Source organism: Loxodonta africana, chromosome 12, assembly GCF_030014295.1.
Source record: "Loxodonta africana isolate mLoxAfr1 chromosome 12, mLoxAfr1.hap2, whole genome shotgun sequence".
Lineage (NCBI taxonomy): Eukaryota > Metazoa > Chordata > Mammalia > Proboscidea > Elephantidae > Loxodonta > Loxodonta africana.
Genome location: NC_087353.1, coordinates 77,899,753 through 77,924,267, shown reverse-complemented (window position 1 = coordinate 77,924,267; position 24,515 = coordinate 77,899,753). Strand labels below are relative to the sequence as shown.

At 37.2% G+C, this 24,515-nt stretch overlaps 1 protein-coding gene across 1 annotated transcript in view; it reads right to left on the bottom strand.

Moving 5' to 3' along the window:
• Nucleotides 1-24,515, bottom strand: part of LOC100671410 (phospholipid-transporting ATPase ABCA3-like) — a 253,632-nt gene that overhangs the window by 114,906 nt on the left and 114,211 nt on the right. The window contains exons 12-14 of the mRNA XM_003418893.2: nt 10,451-10,605; nt 3,046-3,201; nt 2,461-2,671 (exon numbers count right to left, since the gene is read on the bottom strand). Coding sequence (XP_003418941.1) covers nt 2,461-2,671; nt 3,046-3,201; nt 10,451-10,605 — 522 coding nt within the window. The remainder of the gene's footprint in view (nt 1-2,460; nt 2,672-3,045; nt 3,202-10,450; nt 10,606-24,515) is intronic.

Sequence of the window (24,515 nt, the reverse complement as noted above, 5' to 3'; positions counted from 1 at the left end):
GGGACTTGAATGTCCCCGATTTTTATACTTCTTTATATCTAGTTACATATTATACACTATTTTACCAATACTTGTTAGGTGCTGTCAAGTTCGTTCTGACTCATAGCAACCCTACGTACAACAGAATGAAACACTGCCTGATCCTGCATCATCCTCACAATCACTGCTATGCTTGAGTCCATTGTTGCAGCCACTGTGTCAATCCATCTCATTGAGGGTCTACCTCTTTTTCACTGATCCTCTACTTTATCAAGCATGATGTCCTTCTCCAAGGACTGGTCCCTCTTAATAACATGTCCAAAACATGTGAGACGAAGTCTTGCCATTCTTGCTTCTAATGAGCATTCTGGCTGTACTTCGTCCACTACAGATTTGTTTGTTCTTCTGGCAGTCCATGGTATATTCAATATTCTTCGTCAACACCATAATTCAAAGGCATCAATTCTTCTTTGGTGTTACTTGTTCACTGTCCAACTTTCACACGCATATGAGCTGACTGATAACACCATGGCTTGGGCCAGGCACACCTTAGTCCTCAAAGTGACATCTTTGCTTTTTAACACCTAAGAGAGGTCTTTTGGAGCAGATTTGCCCAATACAATATGTCATTTGATTTCTCTACTGCTGCTTCCATGGGCATTGATTGTGGGTCCAAGTAAAATGAAGTCCTTTGTGACTTCAATATTTTCTCTGTTTATCATGATGTTGCTTATTGGTCCAGTTGTGAGCAATGTTGAGGTGTAATCCAGGCTGAAGGTTATGGTCTTTAATCTTCATCAGTAAGTGCTTCAAGTCCTCTTCACTTTCAGCAAGCAAGGTTGTGTCATCTGCATCTACCCGATTATATTGAGCTTCTGCATCATCTCTTTCCATAGATGTAGTCGATTTGATTCTCACGTGCTTCATCTGACAAGGTCTGCATGTACAGTTGCCACTTATGTTGTTGAAAAAAGGTATTTGCAATGAAGAAGTCGCTGGTCTTGCAAAATTCCATCAGGCAATCTCTGATGTTGTTTCTATCACCAAAGCCATATTTTCCAACTATCAATCCTTCTTTGTTTCCAGCTTTCACATTCCAATCACCAGTAATTATCAATACATCTTGATTGCATGTTTGATCAATTTCAGACTGCAGAAGTTGGTAAAAACCTTCAATTTCCTTATCTTTGGCATTACTGTGAGTATGAATAAGTCACATTAACTGGCCTTCCTTGTAGGTGTATGGATATTATCCTACCAGTGACAGCATTGTACTTCAGGGAAGATCATGAAATGTTCTTTTTGACAGTGAATGCGATGCCATGCCTTGTCAATTTATCATTCCTGGTATAATAGACCATATGATTGCATGATTGAAAATGGCCAGTACTAGTTCTTTTCAACTCACTAATGCCTGGGATATTGATCTTACGCATTCCATTTTATTTTTGACGACTTACAACTTCCTAGATTCATGCTTTGTACATTCCACATTCTGATAATTGATGGATGTTTCAGCTGTTTTTTCCCATTTTGATTCTTGCCACATTAGCAAATGAGGGTCCTGAAAGCTTTACTCCATCTACATCAATAAGGTCAACTCTACTTTGAGGAGGCAGCTCTTTCCTAGTCATATTTTGAGTGTCTTCCAACCGGAGGGGCTCAATTCAGCATTATATCAGACAATGTTCCACTGCTATTCATAAGGTATTCACTGGCCAATTTTTTAAGAAATAGACTGCCAGCCTCTTCTTCCTAGTCCTTCTGAGTCTGGAAGCTCAGCTGAAACCTGTCCACCATGGGTAACCCTGCTGGTATGTGAGATACCAGCGTCAAAGCTTCTAGCATCACAGCAGCACACAAACCATCACAGTAGGACAAACTGACAGACACATGGTTAGTGGTAAGCATTAACAGAGAATATCCAGGTTGCAAAGGGCCTTAAAAAACAATTCTAATAGTTGAGACCTAACTAATAAGACAGATTGAAAAGCCTTTGAAATTTTGGTTAGTGTAATGGATTGAACTGTGTCTCCCCAAAATATGTGTTGAATTCCTGGCCCTTGTACCTATGGATGTGATCCTGTTTAGAAATAGGGTTTTCTCTTGTTACGTTCGTGAGGCCATACCAGTATAGGATGGATCCTAAACCTAATCACTTCTAAATTACAAAAATACCAGAATACACACAGATACACACACACGGGCAAGACAGATGTAAAGGAAAACTACGGATTGCCAATAGACACCAGAACCTTGGAGAGGGGTTCACTAAAGGAATCAACATGGCCAAGACCCTGATTTGGACTTTTAGCCTCCAGAACTGTGAGAAAATAAACTTCTGTTCTTTAAGGTTACCCACATGTGATATTCCTGTTACGCCTGTACTAGGCAGGTAGATAGACAAAAAATAGTGAAAATCATGTTAGAAGAATACTTATTAAGTATCAGTGTCTTAAGAATGATCAAATGGAGAGAGACCATATCTTTGTTTCAGGAAGACTGAAGAGCCACAGCACTGCAGGGTCCCCCTGACCATGATGGCAATGCGGTCACCCAGGACGTCAGCTTCATCCATATAGTGAGTGGATAGTAAGATGGTACGGTTCTGTTTATACTTCTGAAGGAGATCCCAGGTCGCCCTCCTTGAGACTGGATCCATGCCAGATGATGGTTCATCAAGTATCACTACCTAAAAGCCATGAGAACAATTTTATGACCGTTGATAACTGATGTTATACTACTAGTGGGGTAATTTGCTATTCATGGGGGAACGCATTTAAGTTAATATAATTTAGATTGAAACAGAAGTAAAAGCTCTGTGAAGAACTACTAATTCTAAACCCCATGGCCATGTTATATTAACTGGGTCAATAATGTGAATCTCCTTTGCTTATCATTGGCAAGGTTTCTTTTAGAAGGTTAGCAGTGGGTTTGGAGTGGGTTTCTCAGGTTTGTGTTGGCTGAGTTTTCTAGACTTGCTGGCAGGGACTCATTTTTAGCATTTGTGTACGGCCAATCTCTGTCTCTCTCTCTTTCTCCCTCCCTTCCTTCCTCCTTCAGTACCTTGGAGCCTCCTATAAGTGCTATAATGACGGAGAGTTTACGCCTCATTCCTTCACTCAGTGACTGGGAAAATTCATCACACTTTTCTAGCAGGTTAAAAGCAGACAGCATATGGTCAATTTCTATAGGATGCATCTTTCGAGGTACTCCTTTTACCTAGAAAGAGAAGCCAGAACTTATATGATGCTTCTAAATCTATCCTTAGAAAATTTTCACTTCAGAACTTTTCTTACATAGTTATCTAGATACAAGTGTCTTGTAACTCTACCCTTAGAAACATTTTATACCTAGCTCTCTTCTTACATCAACTATACAGTGTCTCCCTCTCCTTGATTCCCTTTATGTCTAAGGGAAAGTTCATCAGGAAGAATTTTCAGAATTTATGAAAACATCTAACATACATGAACACAGACAGAGAGAGAGAGAAAAAAAAAATCACTGGCTTCCAGGTAAGATGAAGTAAACACACACACACACACACTCCTTTATCTTGCACTAAACTCAATTATTAAACCTGGAGAACTGTGAAAAGTGAACATCAGCAGGTGAGTCAGGAAGAACACCAAAATTTGAAGTATCACTGAACCAGTGGTGAGTTTACCATTTTTCCCCTTCTGTATCCCCTGGTCTGAACTCAAAACCACTGAAAGAAGTGAGCACTGTGATGAAGACAGAATGAGGTTCAGGAGAAACTATTAGTTCTGGCTCAGTGAGTGGAAAAGGGAACTCCTACAGTTCAGGGAAGGAGCTTTAGTGCCATAACAGTTAAATGCTCAGCTGCTAACTGAAAGGTTGTCAGTTCGAACCCACCCAACAGCTCTGTGGGAGAAATACTTGGCTATTTGCTCCTGCAAAGACTATAGCCTAGAAAACCCTATGAGGGCAGTTCTACTCTGTCAAATGGGATCATTATGCATTGGAATCGACTCAATGGCACCTAACAACAACAGCAGCAGCTAAGAGAGAAAGGTGACAATCCCATTATTTTCCTCCATTCTCTTGTGTCCAGGCCCCTGGGAAGTCTTGTGGCAGAGACAGTAACAACAGTAGATGAGAATGGGAAACATAAAAGAACCAAAAATCTGAAAAAGGGGAAACTTTCTCTTGTTTCTGTGGATCTGTGGCTCCAAGGTGACAGTGTCAAACCTCATTGCTTTTTACTATTCTCTCTTTGTCTTTCTTCCACTTTACCCTGGATGTGGTACAATCATGAAAGTGGGTGATTTATGGGTGGAAGACTGAAAAAGGACTCTTAGGCAGCCAGAGTACTGGGGAGATACAGACAGGGAGGAACAGGAAAGTGATGCCATAACTTTTATGAACTTATGGGCCCAACCTGACATTTGCATACACGGATCTAATTCTAATCAGCATATTAAACATCAAAATTTGAGCTAATGAGTAGAACTTTACCCAGGTGTCAGACCGACCAACAGATATCATGTATGCAGAAGAAGCTGGAATAATAGCGCTAAAACTTTGAAAACCGACACAGGAGCCACAGCCCACAAATAGGATATAAACAAGATGTACAGTCCCATGGTACACTTTGAAATGTCAAGGATACAAACCAAAATTACTTGGCACACAAAGAATCATAAAAATCTCAACTCACATAGGAAAAGACAATTGACAGACATCAATGACAAGATGACACAGATGGCATTATCTGTCAAGGACTTTAATGTAGTTATCATTAAAAACTTGAATGAGTACTACAACAAATATTAATATACAAGTATCAATAAAATATAAAAGATATAAATGAGAAGGAAGTAGAAATATTAGAACTAAAAAATAAAATTAATTTGATATAATGATGGTAGAAAAGAAATGATAGCAGAAATAGTCAATGAAGTTGAAGATCAATCAATATAATCAATGGAAATTATCCAATTTGAACAACAGAAAGAAAAAGATTGGGTAAAAATGAACAAAGTCCAAGAAACTTCTGGGACAATGACAAAGGTCTACAATTCATGTTGTAATGCCAGAAAGAAAGAATGTAAGGCTAAACTATTAGAATAAATAATGACTGAAAACTTTTCCAGTTTGGCAAAAGGTACAAACTTATACAGTCAAGAAACTGATCTATTCCCATACAGAATAAACTCAAACAAATCCACACTCAGACAACTCACAACCAAATTGCTGAAAACTAAAGAAAAAAGTCTTGAGAGCATACAGAGAAAAGTGATACATTATCTACAGGGGCACGACAATTCAGGTGACTATGGAATTCTCATAGAAAATCATGAAGGCCAGAAATAACTGGGACAACATTTTTAAAGTGCTAAAGGAAAAAACAAAACCTGTTAAGCAAGAATTCTATAGGAGAAATACGCATGAGGAATGATGGTAAAATAAACACACTCTCAGATGAAGGAAAACTAAGAGTATTTTCAGGCAAAACTATTGATCTAAAAGGGTTGATAAAGGATGTTCTTCAAACAGAAGAGAAATGATACTACAAGAAAACAGGGAACATCATGAATGCTAAAAGAACAACAGAAATGGTAAATATATGAGTAAACATAACCTGTTATTTTCTGATTGAGTTATTTAAACATGCTGGATGGTCTTAAATAAAACATGTAACATTGTCCGGTAGAGGTTTTTAATGTGCCAAATTCAGCATAAAGAAAAAACATAAAGAACCTACATGGTTGAAAGGTTTCTACATTCCAAATGAAGTTAGAAAATATTGATTTTAAATAACTGAGAAAAGCTATGTCTGTATTTTATAATCCCCAGAGCACCCACTAAAAAAGAGCAAACAAAAAACCAAGAGATATAACTTAAAAAACACAACGGATAACTCAAAAAGATAGGCAAAAACATTCAAATAAACCCACAGAAGGCTGAAAAGGGGAAAAGAAGAAGAACAACAAAAAACAATGAAAACAAACAGGAAACAAATAATATAACGGTAGATTTAAATCGAGATTTTTTGTAAGCACATTATGCTAATTTTTTTACAACAAGTAAAAAAAATTGGCATAGCAGCCCTTATGAAAATACTTCGCAGGGGAAAGGAGCGGCTGGCAAACAAACATAGAGGGTGTGCATTATTTGCATAAAAATATGGTAATTACATTACACATAAATTGCATAAACACATCAATTACAAGACAGAATAAAAAAAAAATAATAAAAACATGACCAAACTTTAGATGCTGCCTACAAGAAACTCATTTAAAATTTAACAACATAGGTAAATTTAGGTAAAATGATGGAAGATGTAGCATGCAAATACAAATCAAAAGAAAACTGGAATGGTTATATAAGTATTAGATAAGACAGACTCAGAGCACAGAAGATGACCAGAGACAAAAGAGGAACATTACATATTGGTTAAAGAATCATTTCACAAAGAAGACAGAACAATCCTAAATGTGCAATGCACCTAACAACAGAACTTAAAATATACAAAATAAGAACAGAAATTAAATGAGAAAGAGACAAATGCACAACTATAATAAGAGCCTTCAACACTTTCATTTTCAGTAATAGAACCACCAGACACAAATAAGCAAGTATACAGGAAAACTGGACTACACCACCAAGTTACTGGATCTAACTAACATTTATGGAAAATTCCAATCCAACAGCAGAATATGCATTCTTCTCAAGTGTATATAGAACAGCCAGCAAGACAGAGAACATCCTTGGTAATAAAATGAACCTTATCAATTTAAAAAACTTGAAATCACACAAAGTATGGTCTGTGAGCAACAGAAGGAAAACAGACAACTGTCCATCACTTGGACATCAAACAAAATACTCATAAACAATCTATGAATCATACAGGAATTCTCAAGGAAAACAGAAAATATTTTGAACTGAACAAAAATGAAAATACAACATATAACAAAATATGTGGGATGTAGCTAAAGTAGTGCTTAGAAGAAAAATCATAGCAATATATGCTTTCATTGGTAATCAGAAATGCCTCACATCAATTATCTAAGCTCCCACCTTAAGAAACTAGGGAAAAGAAGAAAATATAATAAAAATACAAGTATAAATTAATGAAACTAAAAACTGAAACATAACAAAGCAAACCAATGAAACCAAATGCTGATTCTCTGGAAAGATCATTAAAATCAATAAACTTCTAGGAAGAATGATAAAGGAAAAAAGAGAGAGAGAAGCACAAACCACCAATATCAGGGAGAGGGGATATTACTACAGACTCCACAGATGTTAAAAGTATAATAAAGGAATAATTCTTCACATGAATTCAACAATTTAGATGAAATGGACTAATTCCTCAAAAAATCACAAAGTACCATAGCTTATCCAAGATGAAATAAACTACCTGAACATTCCTATAACTATTAAATGAATTGAATTTGTAGCTAAAAACATTCAAAAACAGTTGATCTCTGAAGTTCACATGGTTTTAATGATGAATTTTACCTAGCATTTAAAGAAGAAATAAACCAATTCTACATAATTTCTTCCAGAAAATGGAAGAGAACACTTTTCAGTTCATTCTATGAGGTCAGAATTATCTAGATACCAGAACACGACAAACAATAAAAAAGGGCAAAGTACAGACCAATATCCCTCATGAACAAAAGTACTGAACAAAGTATTATCAAATCAAATATTGCAATGTATTTAAAAAAATGACCAAATGGGATTTATTCCAGGAATCTGAGTCTGGTTCAGTATTTGAAAATTAATCATTGCAACAAACCATGTTAACAGTCTAAAGAAGAAAAATTACATAATCGTATTAGAAGATTAATTCATCATAAAAATTTTCAGCAAACTAGGAATAGATGGGAATTTCCTCAAGGTGACAAAGGGTATCTAGAAAAAAAAAAACTTAATTGTAAAAGACAATGCTTTTGTTCTGAGATGGGAACAAAGCAAGGATGCCCACTTTCACCAATCATACTCAACATCTTAGTGGAGATCCTAGCAAGTGAAATAAGGAAAGAGAAGGAAATAAAAGGCATACAGATTGGCAAGAAAAAAATTTAACTGGTTCCTATTCTCAGACAATATGATTGTCCATCTATAAAACCAGGGGAATCTACAAAAAAAAAAAATCTTTCTAGAAATAATAACTGAGGTCAGCAAGGTCATAGAATAAAAAGTTGTCAACACACAAGTATCAATCATTTTTCTTTGAATAACTAGAAACTGAAATTTTATGAATGCATTTACAATAGCTCCAAATAATGAAATATTTATGTGTAAATCTAATGAAACAGGTGTTGGATCTATATGCTGGAAACTAGAAAATGTAGATAAAAGAAATCGAAGATCTAAGTCAATGGGAGAGAGATACCGTGTTGAAAGTTTTGAAGACTCAATGCATTAACAATTTCAATTCTCTCCAAAGTTATCTATAGACTTAACACAATACCAATAAACATCATACAACTTCTGTAAATACAGAAAAGATGATTCTAAAATTTTTCTGGAAGAGCAAAGCAGCTAGAAGAGCTAAAACACTTCTGAAAAAGAATAACAAAGTTGGAGGAATAGAATTACTCTACTGTAACACTCAGTTCTTGGGTGGTGCAATTTATTTGCAACTGGGTACTAACTTAAAGGTTGGCAGTTTGAACCCACTCTGTGGCTGTGCAGAAGAAAGGCTTGGCAAATTGCTTCTGTAAAGATTACAGTCAAGAAAACCCTATGGGACAGTTCTACTCTGTAACACACGGGGTCATCATGTGTCCAAATCAACTCAATGGGAGTGGGTTATTTTAACACTTACCATAAAGTTTGGAAACCCTACAATATAAAGTTTGGAAACTCTACGGGGCAGTTCTACTCTGTCCTATAGGGTCGCTATGAGTCGGAATTGACTTGACGGCCCTGGGTCTGGGGTTTACCATAAAGTTACATTAATCAGAACACTGTTGTATTTGCAAAGGAATAGGCACACATGACAATGGAACAGAAAAGTAAGTTCAGAAATACAACCACAGAAATGCGGCCATTTAGTCTTTGATGAATGTGCAAAAGCAATGCAAGGATGAAAGAAGTTTTTTTTTTTTAAGTGTTAGAAATTAGTTATGTGTAAAAAATGAACTTAAACCTAAATTCTACATCTTTATACAAAGACTAACTCAAAATAGGTCACAGCTCTAAATGTAATATGTAAAACTATAAAATTTTAGAAGAAAATCTTCTGTACTGGGTTTATGGATAATAATTTTTTAGAAAAGACAGCAAAAGCATGATACATAATAGAAAAATGTAATAAACTGGACTTCATAAATATTAAAACTTTTACTCTGGCAAAGACACTGTCAAGAGAATGAAAACACAAGTTCCATTTTGGGAAAAATATTAGAAAACCTCCTATCAAACAAATGATTTATGTTCAGAATATATAAAGAATGCTCAAAAAATCAACAAGAAAGCAAACAACCCAAATGAAAAATGGGCAAAGGCCTTGAACACTTCCTCAGAGAGGATATAAGAATGAGAAATAAGCACATGAAAAGATTTTCAATACTACTAGCTATCTGAAATACAAATTTAAAAAAGTGATTAGATGCCACTATAAACCAAATAGAATGGCTAAAATTAAAAAAAAAAAACTACTGATAATACTCTCATCCATTGCTGCTGGGCATGAAAAACGCTACAGCTACCCTAGGAAACAGTTTGGTGGTTTCTTATAAGGTTAAACAAACACTTACCATAAGATCCAGTACTTCTACTCCTAAAGCCAAAAAAACCAAACCCATTGCTGTCTGGTCGATTCTGACTCAGCAACCCTACAGGACAGAGTAGAACTTCACCACAGGGTTTCCAAGGGGCAACTGGTAGACTCGATCTGCTGACCTTTTGGTTAGCAGCCGAGCTCTTAACCACTGTGCCACCAGGGCCCCTTCTACTCCTACAGGAATAAAAACTTATGTTACCACAAAAAATGTACAGGCATATTCATAGCAGCTTTATTCATAATTGACAAAACTGGAAATAACCCAAATGTCTTTCAACTGGTATATTGCGATACATCCAAACATGGATTATTACTCAGCAACTAAAAGGAATAAACTACTGATACGTGAAACATCTTGGATAAATCTCAAAGGCATTATGCTGCATGAAAGAAGCCGATCTCAAAAGGTTACCTACTGTATGATTCCATTTATATGGTATTCTGAAAAAGACAAAACTATAGTGATAGAGGAAAGATCAGTTGTACGAGGCATTATAGGTGGGGAGAGGTATCACTATAAAGGAATAGCACAGAAAAGTTTTTTGGGGTGATAGAACAGTTCTGTATCCTGATTGTTGCGTTGGTTACACTAATCTATACATATATTAAAATTCATAGATTCGTATATAAAAAGTCAAATTTACTGTATGATAATTCAAAAAATTTAAAAAAGAAAACCAAAAACCAAACTCATCTCTTACTCACCATACAGTAGAAGAAAAGGTGTTCTGACAGTGTCAAGTCATTAAACAATAAGTCATGCTGTGGGCAAAAGCCCAAGTTTTTTCGAATCTGAGCTATGTTCTTTGATATGTCATAGCCATTAATATAAGCCTTTCCTCTTGTAGGGGGATAAAGACCTAGAATTAAGCGGAAGACATGGCAAGCTTAGCTTTGGTGAGGGAACATAACAATACGTTGTAAATCAGCACCTCAAATTTGTAGTCTACTTATGGATTACTTAAAAGAGTTATCACTATCTACTACAGAGAAATAGTTCTGGAAAAAAATAACAGTAGTTGTCTTTGGGTGATGGAGTTAGTTTTCTTTTTCTTTGTTTTTTAACTTATATAATCTAATTTTACACAATGCTTACGAATTATATAATAAAATATTCAAAAAATTTGCTGTATTCCAGTATTTCAGCACTGCAATCAGCCAGTTACCACATTTGCGAACCATATGTACATCAAAAAAAAAAACAAACCCAAGATAGGACCCTTTTCTCAAGAAATACTTAGTAATACTTATATAATATTTATGCACTATAGTGACACACGGTCCAGGTTTTATGGTGAAATATTTGCTGATATGTGAAAAAGCACTTATAATACCATTAAAACCATATGACTCATTTATCCTATTGAAAAAATATATATTAAAACATATTTTTGAAAAATAATAAAAATATACTCCAAAGTGGACAACTGTATACAAAGATGTCCATAACAAGGCTATTTCACTTTATAGAAGAAAAATATTCGATACTCAACCAAAAACTGGCTAAGTTCACTAAAGTATATGAATATAAAATTCTACTATATGGCTACTAAGAGGATTTACATATGAGTATTAAAGACACCACATGGCAAGCAAGGTCACAGTGTAAGCAGCAGCATACTCTTATCCTGCCACAGAAACGCTGAATAAGCATGAACTGGCAGAACCAACTTTGTTAGCACTCTGGAAACCAGTAAAAGGTTTACAGCAGACAAGCAAATGCTTAATTAAGAAAAAGGTGACTGCAAAACAGTAAGAAAGCTTTTTGGCATTTTCTACTTGCCCATGCCCCACCCCCTCCCTGGCTTAGTGGCAGCCATAAAGCTTTAAAGCTGCATTCCCAGAGGATGACCCCGCACCTGGCTCCACTGGGAACAAAGTCAAACTTATTCAAAAATTATTGTCTAAGTCTGTTCTAACCTACCTGTCTGGGGACTTCTTGAAAGACTGACACAAGAAGCTTGTCTCTGTTTTGCCTGACTCAGAACTTAGACTGGAAAAGACATGGGCGCTGCTTGGGAAAACTGCAGTTGCCTGGGGTAAAAGATTACAGTTAAAACATACAAAAGACGGCCTCTGGCCTGGGAGCAAAAACTGGGAGAGTTTCTCTGGGAAATTAGGACATCCAAAAGAACCTTCATATGAGGGTATGGAGAAAGCTACATGTATGACCACGGTAAAACCCATGCTGAGAAAATACCCGAGAAGACACCACAGTTTCACTTTGGGCTTATCCTTAGACTCAGTGCAAGCCTGGTAAGTGTTGAAAGAGTACTCTGATACAGAGTCAATCCACATAGACTAGGAGTAGTGTTTTTTTCTTTTCTGTTTTTGTTTTCTATATCTCCCCTCCACCCTGGCATTCAAGAAAATCTCTGTGAAAACACTAGCTGAACACAAAGCAAGGAGAAGAGGTTTCAATGACTACATACAACCAGGAAGGAAGAAAGTCTTTGCAAAAATATTTACGGGATAAGAGAGAGGCGGAGCCAAGATGGCGGAATAGACAGATGCTTCCGTCCAGCCCTCTTTACAACAAAGACCCGAAAAAACAAGTGAAACGAGTATATTTGTGACAAGCTGGGAGCCCTGAGCATCAAAGGCAAGCTTAGACAACGAACTGAGGGGTAGGGGAAGAAGAGACCGTTCAGAAGGAGAGAGGAGTTGCCGGACCTGAATTGTGGGGAGCCCTCAGGCACCATTTACAGAGTGGCTGCAGCAGCAGCGGGGGCAGGCTGGTCCTAGCATTTGGCTGCACTTTCCTCAGGGAGAAGCAGCCAGCCACACAGCCCACTCACACCTCCGGAACCTAAGCAGAAGGGTACTCTGGGCAAAAGCTAAGTACTTGCAAATATTTTACCATGCCTCCCCTCCCCAACCCAGCTTCAGCGGCTGAATCCCTAGGCCTGAGATACGCCCTGGTGAACACCTGGAGCCGTCCTCCTGGCCTTGGGGAAGGAAAAAATTTCCAGCTGGGGGGAAAAGGTAATTTGCTAGCTCCATTAACTGGGGGAGCTCAGGACAGAAGTGGCTCCTGTCCAGGCATAAACTGTCTGTGGACCTTGAGTACCTTTCCCTTCTGCATGGACCTGTGTGAGCCTATTTCGGGAGAATAGGCCCTTGTTGGCAAACTCCAACCATTTCAGCGGTATGGTGGTGAGGTGGGTGTTTGACCTTTGACATTGCTTTGCCTATTAAACAAGGTCCTCACCTAGCCACAACAGGGACCTAAGGACTGGTGGCTCCACATGGGTCGCCCAGCCACCCGCAACAGGGGCCCAGGGATAACTGGCACCTCCCAGTCCTTACAACAGAATCTTTGGTTACCCATGGTCCCTCTGCAGAGCCCGCCCACTGGCACGCTCTAGGGAACAGAGATGCGTTTTCCTCAGAGACACTTGGGGGTCGGTTCTCAGCCCCCTGTCTTGTTCAGAGCATGACCCCCTGCTGCAATCAGATACCGGTATATACGCCAATCACCCCTGCTCCTCTAAGACTGTAGGACAGGGCCTGTACCACACACTTGATGATCAGCTACCTGGAAACCTGAGCTGAATTCATACAAGAAAACTGAATGGACTCCTAGACTGATATACTTGGTAACAGCTCTAGCCAGCTGAGGACAGGACACCAGAGATCCAAAGGTGAAAATAATCAAGCTAGCTCACTTAAGCAACCCATAGGGGTATACCAAAACTAAAACAAAGCAAGCAGCTACGACACAGTAAGCAAGCATAACCTAATAAAATAACTTATAGATGGCTCAGAGACAACAGTCAATATCAAGTTACATAAAGAAACAGGGTGTGATCACCTCAACAGGCTCTCAAAACAAAGAATCCAGGGATCTTTTAGACGAGGGTGCATTCCTGGAATTACCAGATGCAGAATACAAAAGTTTAATATACAGAACCCTTGAAGACATCAGGAAGGAAATGAGGCCATATGCAGAAAAAGCCAAGGAACACACAGATAAAGCAACTGAAGAACTCAGAAAGATTATTCAGGAACATAATGAAAAGTTTAATAAGCTGGAAAAATCCATAGACAGACAGCAATCAGAAATTCAGAAGATTAAAAATAAAATTACAGAATTAGATAACTCAATAGAAAGTCACAGGAGCAGAATTGAGCAAGTTGAAGCTAGAATTTCTGAACTCGAAGATAAATCCCTTGGCACTAATATATTTGAAGAAAAATCAGATAAAAGAATTAAAAAAATGAAGAAACCTTAAGAATCATGTGGGACTCTATCAAGAGAAATAACCTACGAGTGATTGGAGTACTAGAACAAGGAGGGATAACAGAAAATACAGAGAAAATTGTTGAGGATTTGTTGGCAGAAAACTTCCCTGATATTGTGAAAGATGAGAAGATATCTATTCAGGATGCTCATCGAACTCCACATAAGGTAGATCTTAAAAGAAAGTCACCGGGAGGCGGGGCCAAGATGGCGGACTAGGTGGACACTACCGCGGATCCCTCTTGCAACAAAGACTCGGAAAAACAGGTGAATCGATCACATACATAACAATCTACGAACTCTGAACAACAAACTCAGATTTAGAGACGGAGAACGAACAAATACGGGGAGGCAGCGATTGTTTTCAGAGCCTGGAGCCAGCGTACCAGTCAGATTTTCTGGAAAAACTAGTTTCCCAGTGATGGCTCGGAGACAGCAGTCCATATCAAACCACATAAAGAAGCAGACCATGACAGCTTCTCCAACCCCCGAAACAAAAGAATCAAAATCTTTTCCAAATGAAGATACAATCCTGGAATTATCATATACAGAATATAAAAAACTAATTTACAGAATGCTTCAAGAAATCACAAATGAAATAAGGCAAACTGCAGAAAAAGCCAAGGAACACACTGATAAAACTGTTGAAGAACTCAAAAAGATTATTCAAGAACATAGTGGAAAAATTAATAAGTTGCAAGAATCCATAGAGAGACAGCATGTAGAAATCCAAAAGATTAACAATAAAATTACAGAATTAGACAACGCAATAGGAAGTCAGAGGAGCAGACTCGAGCAACTAGAATGCAGACTGGGACATCTGGAGGACCAGGGAATCAACACCAACATAGCTGAAAAAAAATCAGATAAAAGAATTAAAAAAAAATGAAGAAACCCTAAGAATCATGTGGGACTCTATCAAGAAGGATAACTGGCGAGTGATTCGAGTTCCAGAACAGGGAGGGGGGACAGAAAACACAGAGAAAATAGTTGAAGAACTCCTGACACAAAACTTCCCTGACATCATGAAAGACGAAAGGATATCTATCCAAGATGCTCATCGAACCCCATTTAAGATTGATCCAAAAAGAAAAACACCAAGACATATTATCATCAAACTCGCCAAAACCAAAGATAAAGAGAAAATTTTAAAAGCAGCCAGGGAGAAAAGAAAGGTTTCCTTCAAGGGAGAATCAATAAGAATATGTTCTGACTACTCAGCAGAAACCATGCAGGCAAGAAGGGAATGGGACGACATATACAGAGCACTGAAGGAGAAAAACTTCCAGCCAAGGATCATATATCCAGCAAAACTCTCTCTGAACTATGAAGGCGAAATTAAGATATTTACAGATAAACACAAGCTTAGAGAATTTGCAAAAACCAAACCAAAGCTACAAGAAATACTAAAGGATATTGTTTGGTCAGAAAACCAATAATATCAGGTACCAGCACAATACAAGGTCACAAAACAGAACGTCCTGATATCAACTCAAATAGGGAAATCACAAAAACAAACAAATTAAGATTAATTTAAAAAAATATAAATAAATAAATAAAATAATACACATAACAGGGAATCATGGAAGTCAATAGGTAAAAGATCACAATAATCAAAAAGAGGGACTAAATACAGGAGGCATTGAACTGCCAGATGGAGAGTGATACAAGGCAATATAGAACGATACAAGTTAGGTTTTTACTAAGAAAAATAGGGGTAAATAATAAGGTAACCACAAAAAGGTATAACAACTCCATAACTCAAGATAAAAGCCAAGAAAAACATAACGACTCAGCTAACATAAAGTCAAACACTATGAAAATGAAGATCTCACAATTTACTAAGAAAAACGTCTCAGCACAAAAAAGTATGTGGAAAAATGAAATGGCCAACAACACACATGAAAAGGCATCAAAATGACAGCACTAAAAACTTATTTATCTATAAATTACGCTGAATGTAAACGGACTAAATCCACCAATAAAGACACAGAGAGTCTTGGACTGGATAAAGAAACACGATCCATCTATATGCTGCCTATAAGAGACACACCTTAGACTTAGAGACACAAACAAACTAAAACTCAAAGGATGGAAAAAAATATATCAAGCAAACAATAAGCAAAAAAGAAGAGGAGTAGCAATATTAATTTCAGACAAAATAGACTTTAGACTTAAATCCACCACAAAGGATAAAGAAGGACACTACATAATGATAAAAGGGACAATTGATCAGGAAGACATAACCATATTAAATATTTATGCACCCAATGACAGGGCTGCAAGATACATAAATCAAATTTTAACAGAACTGAAAAGTGAGATAGACACCTCCACAATTATAGTAGGAGACTTCAACACAACACTTTCGGAGAAGGACAGGACATCCAGTAAGAAGCTCAATAGAGACACGGAAGACCTAATGACAACAATCAACCAACTTGACCTCATTGACTTATACAGAACTCTCCACCCAACTGCTGCAAAGTATAATTTTTTTTCTAGCGCACATGGAACATTCTCTAGAATAGACCACATATTAGGTCATAAAACAAACCTTTGCAGACTCCAAAACATCGAAATATTACAAAGCATCTTCTCAGACCACAAGGCAATACAACTAGAAATCAATAACAGAAAAACTAGGGAAAAGAAATCAAATACTTGGAAAATGAACAATACCCTCCTAAAAAAAGACTGGGTTATAGAAGACATCAAGGAGGGAATAAGGAAATTCATAGAATGCAACGAGAATGAAAATACTTCCTATCAAAACCTCTGGGACACAGCAAAAGCAGTGCTCAGAGGCCAATTTCTATAGATAAATGCACACATACAAAAAGAAGAAAGAGCCAAAATCAGAGAACTGTCCCGACAACTTGAACAAATAGAAAGTGAGCAACAAAAGAACCCATCAGGCACCAGAAGAAAACAAATAATAAAAATTAGAGCTGAACTAAATGAATTAGAGAACAGAAAAACAATTGAAAGAATTAACACAGCCAAAAGCTGGTTCTTTGAAAAAATTAACAAAATTGATAAACCACTGGCTAGACTGACTAAAGAAATATAGGAAAGGAAACAAATAACCCGAATAAGAAACGAGAAGGAACACATCACAACAGAACCAAATGAAATTAAAAGAATCATTTCAGATTGCTACGAAAAATTGTACTCTAACAAATTTGCAAACCTAGAAGAAATGGATGAATTCTTGGAAAAACACTACCTACCTGAACTAACACATTCAGAAGTAGAACAACTAAATAGACCCATAACAAAAAAAGAGATTGAAACGGTAATCAAAAAACTTCCAACAAAAAAAAGCCCTGGCCCAGACGGCTTCACTGCAGAGTTCTACCAAACTTTCAGAGAAGAGTTAACACCACTACTACTGAAGGTATTTCAAAGCATAGAAAATGACGGAATACTACCCAACTCATTCTATGAAGCCACCATCTCCCTGATACCAAAACCAGGTAAAGACACCACAAAAAAAGAAAATTATAGACCTATATCCCTCATGAACATAGATGCAAAAATCCTCAACAAAATTCTAGCCAACAGAATCCAACAACACATCAAAAAAATAATTCACCATGATCAAGTGCGATTTATACCAGGTATGAAAGGCTGGTTTAATATCAGAAAAACCATTAATGTAATCCATCACATAAATAAAACAAAAGATAAAAACCACATGATCTTATCAGTTGATGCAGAAAAGGCATTTGACAAAGTCCAACACCCAATTATGATAAAAACTCTTACCAAAATAGGAATTGAAGGAAAATTCCTCAACATAATAAAGGGCATCTATGCAAAGCCAACAGCCAATATCATTCTAAATGGAGAGAGCCTGAAAGCATTTCCCTTGAGAACGGGAACCAGACAAGGATGCCCTTTATCACCGCTCTTATTCAACATCGTACTTGAAGTCCTAGCCAGGGCAATTAGGCTAGACAAAGAAATAAAGGGCTTCCGGATTGGCAAGGAAGAAGTAAAGTTATCACTATTTGCAGATGACATGATCTTATACACAGAAAACCCTAAGGAATCCTCCAGAAAACTACTGAAACTAATAGAAGAGTTTGGCAGAGTCTCAGGTTATAAAATAAACATACAAAAATCACTTGGATTCCTCTACATCAACAAAAAGAACACCGAAGAGGAAATAACCAAATCAATACCATTCACAGTAGCCCCCAAGAAGATAAAATACTTAGGAATAAATCTTACCAAAGATGTAAAAGACCTATACAAAGAAAACTACAAAGCTCTACTACAAGAAATTCAAAAGGACATACTTAAGTGGAAAAACATACCTTGCTCATGGATAGGAAGACTTAACATAGTAAAAATGTCTATTCTACCAAAAGCCATCTATACATATAACGCACTTCCGATCCAAATTCCAATGTCATATTTTAAGGGGATAGAGAAACAAATCACCAATTTCATATGGAAGGGAAAGAAGCCCCGGATAAGCAAAGCACTACTGAAAAAGAAGAAGAAAGTGAGAGGCCTCACTCTACCTGATTTCAGAACCTATTATACAGCCACAGTAGTCAAAACAGCCTGGTACTGGTACAACAACAGGCACATAGACCAATGGAACAGAATTGAGAACCCAGATATAAATCCATCCACGTATGAGCAGCTGATATTTGACAAAGGACCAGTGTCAGTTAATTGGGGAAAAGATAGTCTTTTTAACAAGTGGTGCTGGCATAACTGGATATCCATTTGCAAGAAAATGAAACAGGACCCATACCTCACACCATGCACAAAAACTAACTCCAAGTGGATCAAAGATCTAAACATAAAGACTAAAACGATAAAGATCATGGAAGAAAAAATTGGGACAACCCTAGGAGCCCTAATACAAGGCATAAACAGAATACAAAACATTACCAAAAATGATGAAGAGAAACCCGATAACTAGGAGCTCCTAAAAATCAAACACCTATGCTCATCTAAAGACTTCACCAAAAGAGTAAAAAGACCACCTACAGACTGGGAAAGAATTTTCAGCTGTGGCATCTCCGACCAGTGCCTGATCTCTAAAATCTACGTGATTCTGTCAAAACTCAACCACAAAAAGACAAACAACCCAATCAAGAAGTGGGCAAAGGATATGAACACACATTTCACTAAAGAAGATATTCAGGCAGCCAACAGATACATGAGAAAATGCTCTTGATCATTAGCCATTAGAGAAATGCAAATTAAAACTACAATGAGATTCCATCTCACACCAACAAGGCTGGCATTAATCCAAAAAACACAAAGTCATAAATGTTGGAGAGGCTGCGGAGAGAACTCTTATACACTGCTGGTGGGAATGTAAAATGGTACAACCACTTTGGAAATCTATCTGGCGTTATCTTAAACAGAAATAGAACTAGCATACAACCCAGAAATCCCACTCCTCGGAATATACCCTAGAGATACAAGAGCCTTCCCACAAACAGATATATGCACACCCATGTTTATTGCAGCTCTGTTTACAATAGCAAAAAGTTGGAAGCAACCAAGGTGTCCATCAATGGATGAATGGTTAAATAAATTGTGGTATATTCACACAATGGAATACTAGGCATCGATAAAGAACAGTGATGAATCTGTGAAACATTTCATAACATGGAGGAACCTGGAAGGCATTATGCTGAGCGAAATTAGTCAGAGGCAAAAGGACAAATATTGTATAAGACCACTATTATAAGATCTTGAGAAACAGTAAAAGCTGAGAAGAACACATACTTTTGTGGTTACGAGGGGGGGGGGAGGGAGGGAGGGAAAGGGTTTTTTATTGATTAATCAGTAGATAAGAACTGCTTTGGGTGAAGGGAAAGACAACACTCAATACATGGAAGGTCAGCTCAATTGGACTGGACCAAAAGCAAAGAAGTTTCTGGGATAAAATGAATGCTTCAAAGGTCAGCGGAGCAAGTGTGGGGGTTTGGGGAACATGGTTTGAGGGGACTTCTAAGTCAATTGGCAAAATAATTCTATTATGAAATCATTCTGCATCCCACTTTGAAATGTGGTGTCTGGGGTCTTAAATGCTAACAAGCGGCCATCTAAGATGCATCAATTGGTCTCAACCCACCTGGAGCAAAGGAAAATGAAGAACACCAAGGTCACATGACAACTAAGAGCCCAAGAGACAGAAAGGGCCACATGAACCAGAGACCTACATCATCCTGAGACCAGAAGAACTAGTTGGTGCCCGGCCACAATCGATGACTGCCCTGACAGGGAGCACAACAGAGAACCCCTGAGGGAGCAGGAGATCAGTGGGATGCAGACCCCAAATTCTCATAAAAAGACCATACTTAATGGTCTGACTGAGACTAGAGGAATCCCGGAGGCAATGCTCCCCAGACCTTCTGTTGGCACAGGACAGGAACCATCTCCGAAGACAACTCATCAGACGTGAAAGGGACTGGTCAGCGGGGGGGAGAGAGATGCTGATGAAGAGTGAGCTAATTAAATCAGGTGGACACTTGAGAGTGTGTTGGCAACTCTTGTCTGGAGGGGGGATGGGAGGATAGAGAGAGAGGGAAGCTGGCAAAATTGTCACAAAAGGAGAGACTGAAAGGGCTGACTCAATAGGGGGAGAGCAAGTGGGAGTAGGGAGTAAGATGTATGTAAACTTATATGTGACAGACTGATTGGATTTGTAAACGTTCACTTGAAGCTTAATAAAAGTTAATTAAAAAAAAAAAAAGAAAGTCACCAAGACATATTATAATCAAGCTTGCCAAAACCAAAGACAAGGAGACAATTATAAGAGCAGCGAGGGATAAAAGAAAAGTCACCTACAAGGGAGAGCCAATAAGAATAAGCTCGGACTACTTGGCAGAAACCATGCAGGCAAGAAGGCAATGGGATGAAATAATTAAAAAATTGAAGGAAAAAAATTGCCTGCCAAGAATCATATATCCATCAAAACTGTCTCTTAAATATGAAGGTGAAATTAAGACATTTCCAGATAAACACAAGTTGAGGAAATTCGTAAAAACCAAACCAAAACTACAAGAAATACTAAAGGGAGTTCTTTGGTTAGAAAATCAATAATATCAGTTATTGACCCAAGACTAGAACACTGGGCAGAGCAACCACAAGTCAACCTAGACAGGGAAATCCAGGAAAAAAAAAAAAACCAAGATTTAAAAAAAAAACCCAACACAGGGTAACGGTGATGTTATTATATAAAAGAAGACAACATTAAAATAATAAAGAGTGGCTAAGAAATGTAATCATACACCTTCCATATGGAGAGGAAGATATGGTGATACAAAGAAATAAAAGTCATAAATTTAGAAAAATAAGGGTAAATAATAAGGTAATCACAAAGAAGACAAAAACTGTCCTAATCATCAAAATAAAATAGAAAGGAAAAATACAGACTCAGCAGAAACAAAATCAACAACAACAAATATGAGGAAAGGACAATATATAAAGAAAATCTACTCTGCACATAAAATCAAGTGGGAAAAAGAAGCTGTCAACAACACACAAAAAAAGACATCAAAATGATAGCACTAAATTCATACCTATCCATAATTACCCTGAATGTAAATGGACTAAATGCACGAATAAAGAGACAGAGAGTGGCAGAATGGATTAAAAAACAAGATCCGTCTATATGCTGCCTACAAGAGACACACCTTAGACTTAGAGATATAAACAAACTAAAACTCAAAGGATGGAAAAAAATATATCAAGCAAACAACAATCAAAGCAGGAGTGGCAATATTAATTTCTGACAAAATAGACTTTAAAGTTAAATCCATCATAAAGGATAAGGAAGGACACTACATAATGATTAAAGGGACAACATACCAAGAAGATATAACTCTATTAAATATTTATGCACCCAATGACAAGGCTGCAAGATACATAAAACAAACTCTATCAGCACTGAAAAGTGAAATAGACGGTTCCACAATAATAGTAGGAGACTTCAACACACCACTTTTGGTGAAGGACAGGACATCCAGAAAGAAGCTCAATGAAGACAAAGAAGATCTAAATGCCACAATCAACCAACTTGACCTCATAGACATATACAGAACACTCCACCCAACAGCAACCAGGTATACTTTCTTTTCTAGTGCACATGGAACATTCTCTAAAATAGACCCCATATTAGGTCATAAAGCAAGCCTTAGCAGAATCCAAAACACTGAAATATTACAAAGCATCTTCTCTGAGCATAAGGCCATAAAAGTGGAAACCAATAATAGGAAAAGCAAGGAAAAGAAATCAAACACTTGGAACAATACCCTGCTTAAAAAAGACTGGATTATAGAAGACATTAAGGATGGAATAAAGAAATTCCAAGAATCCAATGAGAATGAAAACACTTCCTATCAGAACCTTTGGGACACAGCAAAAGCGGTGCTCAGGGGCCAATTTATATCAATAAACGCACACATCCAAAAAGAAGAAAGGGCCAAAATAAAAGAACTATCCCTAGAACTTGAACCAATAGAAAGAGAGCAACAAAAGAAACCCACAAGGACCAGAAGAAAACAAATAATAAAAATTAGAGCTGAACTAAATGAAATAGAAAACAGAAAAACAATTGAAAGAATTAACAAGGCCAAAAGCTGGTTTTTTGAAAAACTCAACAAAATTGATAAACCACTGGACAAACTGACAAGAGAAAAGCAGGAGAGGAAGCAAATAACCTGAATAAGAAATGAGAGGGGCGATATTACAACAGATCCAACTGAAATTAAAAGAATCATATCAGATTACTATGAAAAACTATACTCAAACAAATTTGAAAACCTAGAAGAAATGGATGAATTCCTAGAAACACAATAGCTACCTAAACTAATACAAACAGAGGTAGAACAACTAAATAGATCCATAACAAAAGAGGACATTGAAAAGGTAATCAAAAAACTCCCAACAAAAAAAGCCCCAGTCCTGTCGGCTTCACTGCAAAGTTCTACCAAACTTTCAGAGAAGAGTTAACACCACTACTATTAAAGGTATTTCAGAGCATAGAAAAGGAGGGAATACTGCTAAATTCATTCTATGAAACCACCATATCCCTGATACCAAAACCAGGTAAAGACACCACAAGAAAAGAAAATTATAGACCTATATCCCTCATGAATGTAGATGCAAAAATCCTCAACAAAATTCTAGCCAACAGAATTCAACAACATATCAAAAAAATAATTCACCATGACCAAGTGGGATTCATACCAGGTATGCAGGGATGGTTCAACATTAGAAAAACAATTAATGTAATCCACCATATAAATAAAACAAAAGACAAGAATCACATGATTTTATCAATTGATGCAGAAAAGGCATTTGACAAAGTTCAACACTCATTCATGATAAAAACTCTCAGCAAGATAGGAATAGAAGGAAAATTCCTCAACATAATAAAGGGCATTTATACAAAGCCAACAGCCAACATCACCCTAAATGGAGAGAGCCTGAAAGCATTCACACTGAGATCGGGAACCAGACAAAATTGCCCTTTATCACCACTCTTATTTAACGTTGTGCTAGAGGTCCTAGCCAGAGCAATTAGGCTAGATAAAGAAATAAAGGGCATCCAGACTGGCAAGGAACAAGTCAAATTATCTCTGTTTGCAGATGACATGCTCTTATACACAGAAAACCCTAAGGAATCCTCCAGAAAACTAATGAAACTAATAGAAGAGTTCAGCAGAGTATCGGGATACAAGATAAACATACAAAAATCAGTTGGATTCCTCTACACTAACAAAAAGAACATCGAAAAGGAAATCACCAAATCAATTCCATTTACAGTAGCCCCCAAGAAGATAAAATACTTAGGAATTAAATCTTACCAGAGACGTAAAAGACTTATACAAAAAAAACTACAGTACCTTTCTGCAAGAAACCAAAAGAGACTTACATTAGTGGAAAAACATACCTTGCTCATGGATAGGAAGGCTTAACATTATAAAAATGTCTATTCTACCAAAAGTGGTCTATACATGCAATGCAATTCCGATCCAAATTCCAACAACATTCTTCAATGAGATGGAAAACAAATCACCAATTTCATATGGCCCCGGATAAATAAGGCATTACTGAAAAAGAAGAACAAAGTAGGAGGCCTTACTTTACCTGATCTTAGAACCTATTATACCGCCACAGTAGTCAAAACAGCCTGGTACTGGTACAACAACAGATTACATGGGCCAATGGAACAGAATTGAGAATCCAGACATAAATCCATCCACATATGAGCAGCTGATATTTGACAAAGGCCCCAAAGCAGTTAAATGGGGAAAAGACAATCTTTTTAACAAATGGTGCTGGCATAACTGGATATCCATCTGCAAAAAAATGAAACAAGACCCATACCTCACTCCATGCACAAAAACTAACTCAAAATGGATCAAAAACCTAAATATAAAATCTAAAACAATAAAGATCATGGAAGAAAAAATAGGGACAACGTTAGGAGCCCTAATACATGGCAGAAACAGTATAGAAAACATTATAAAGAACGTAGAA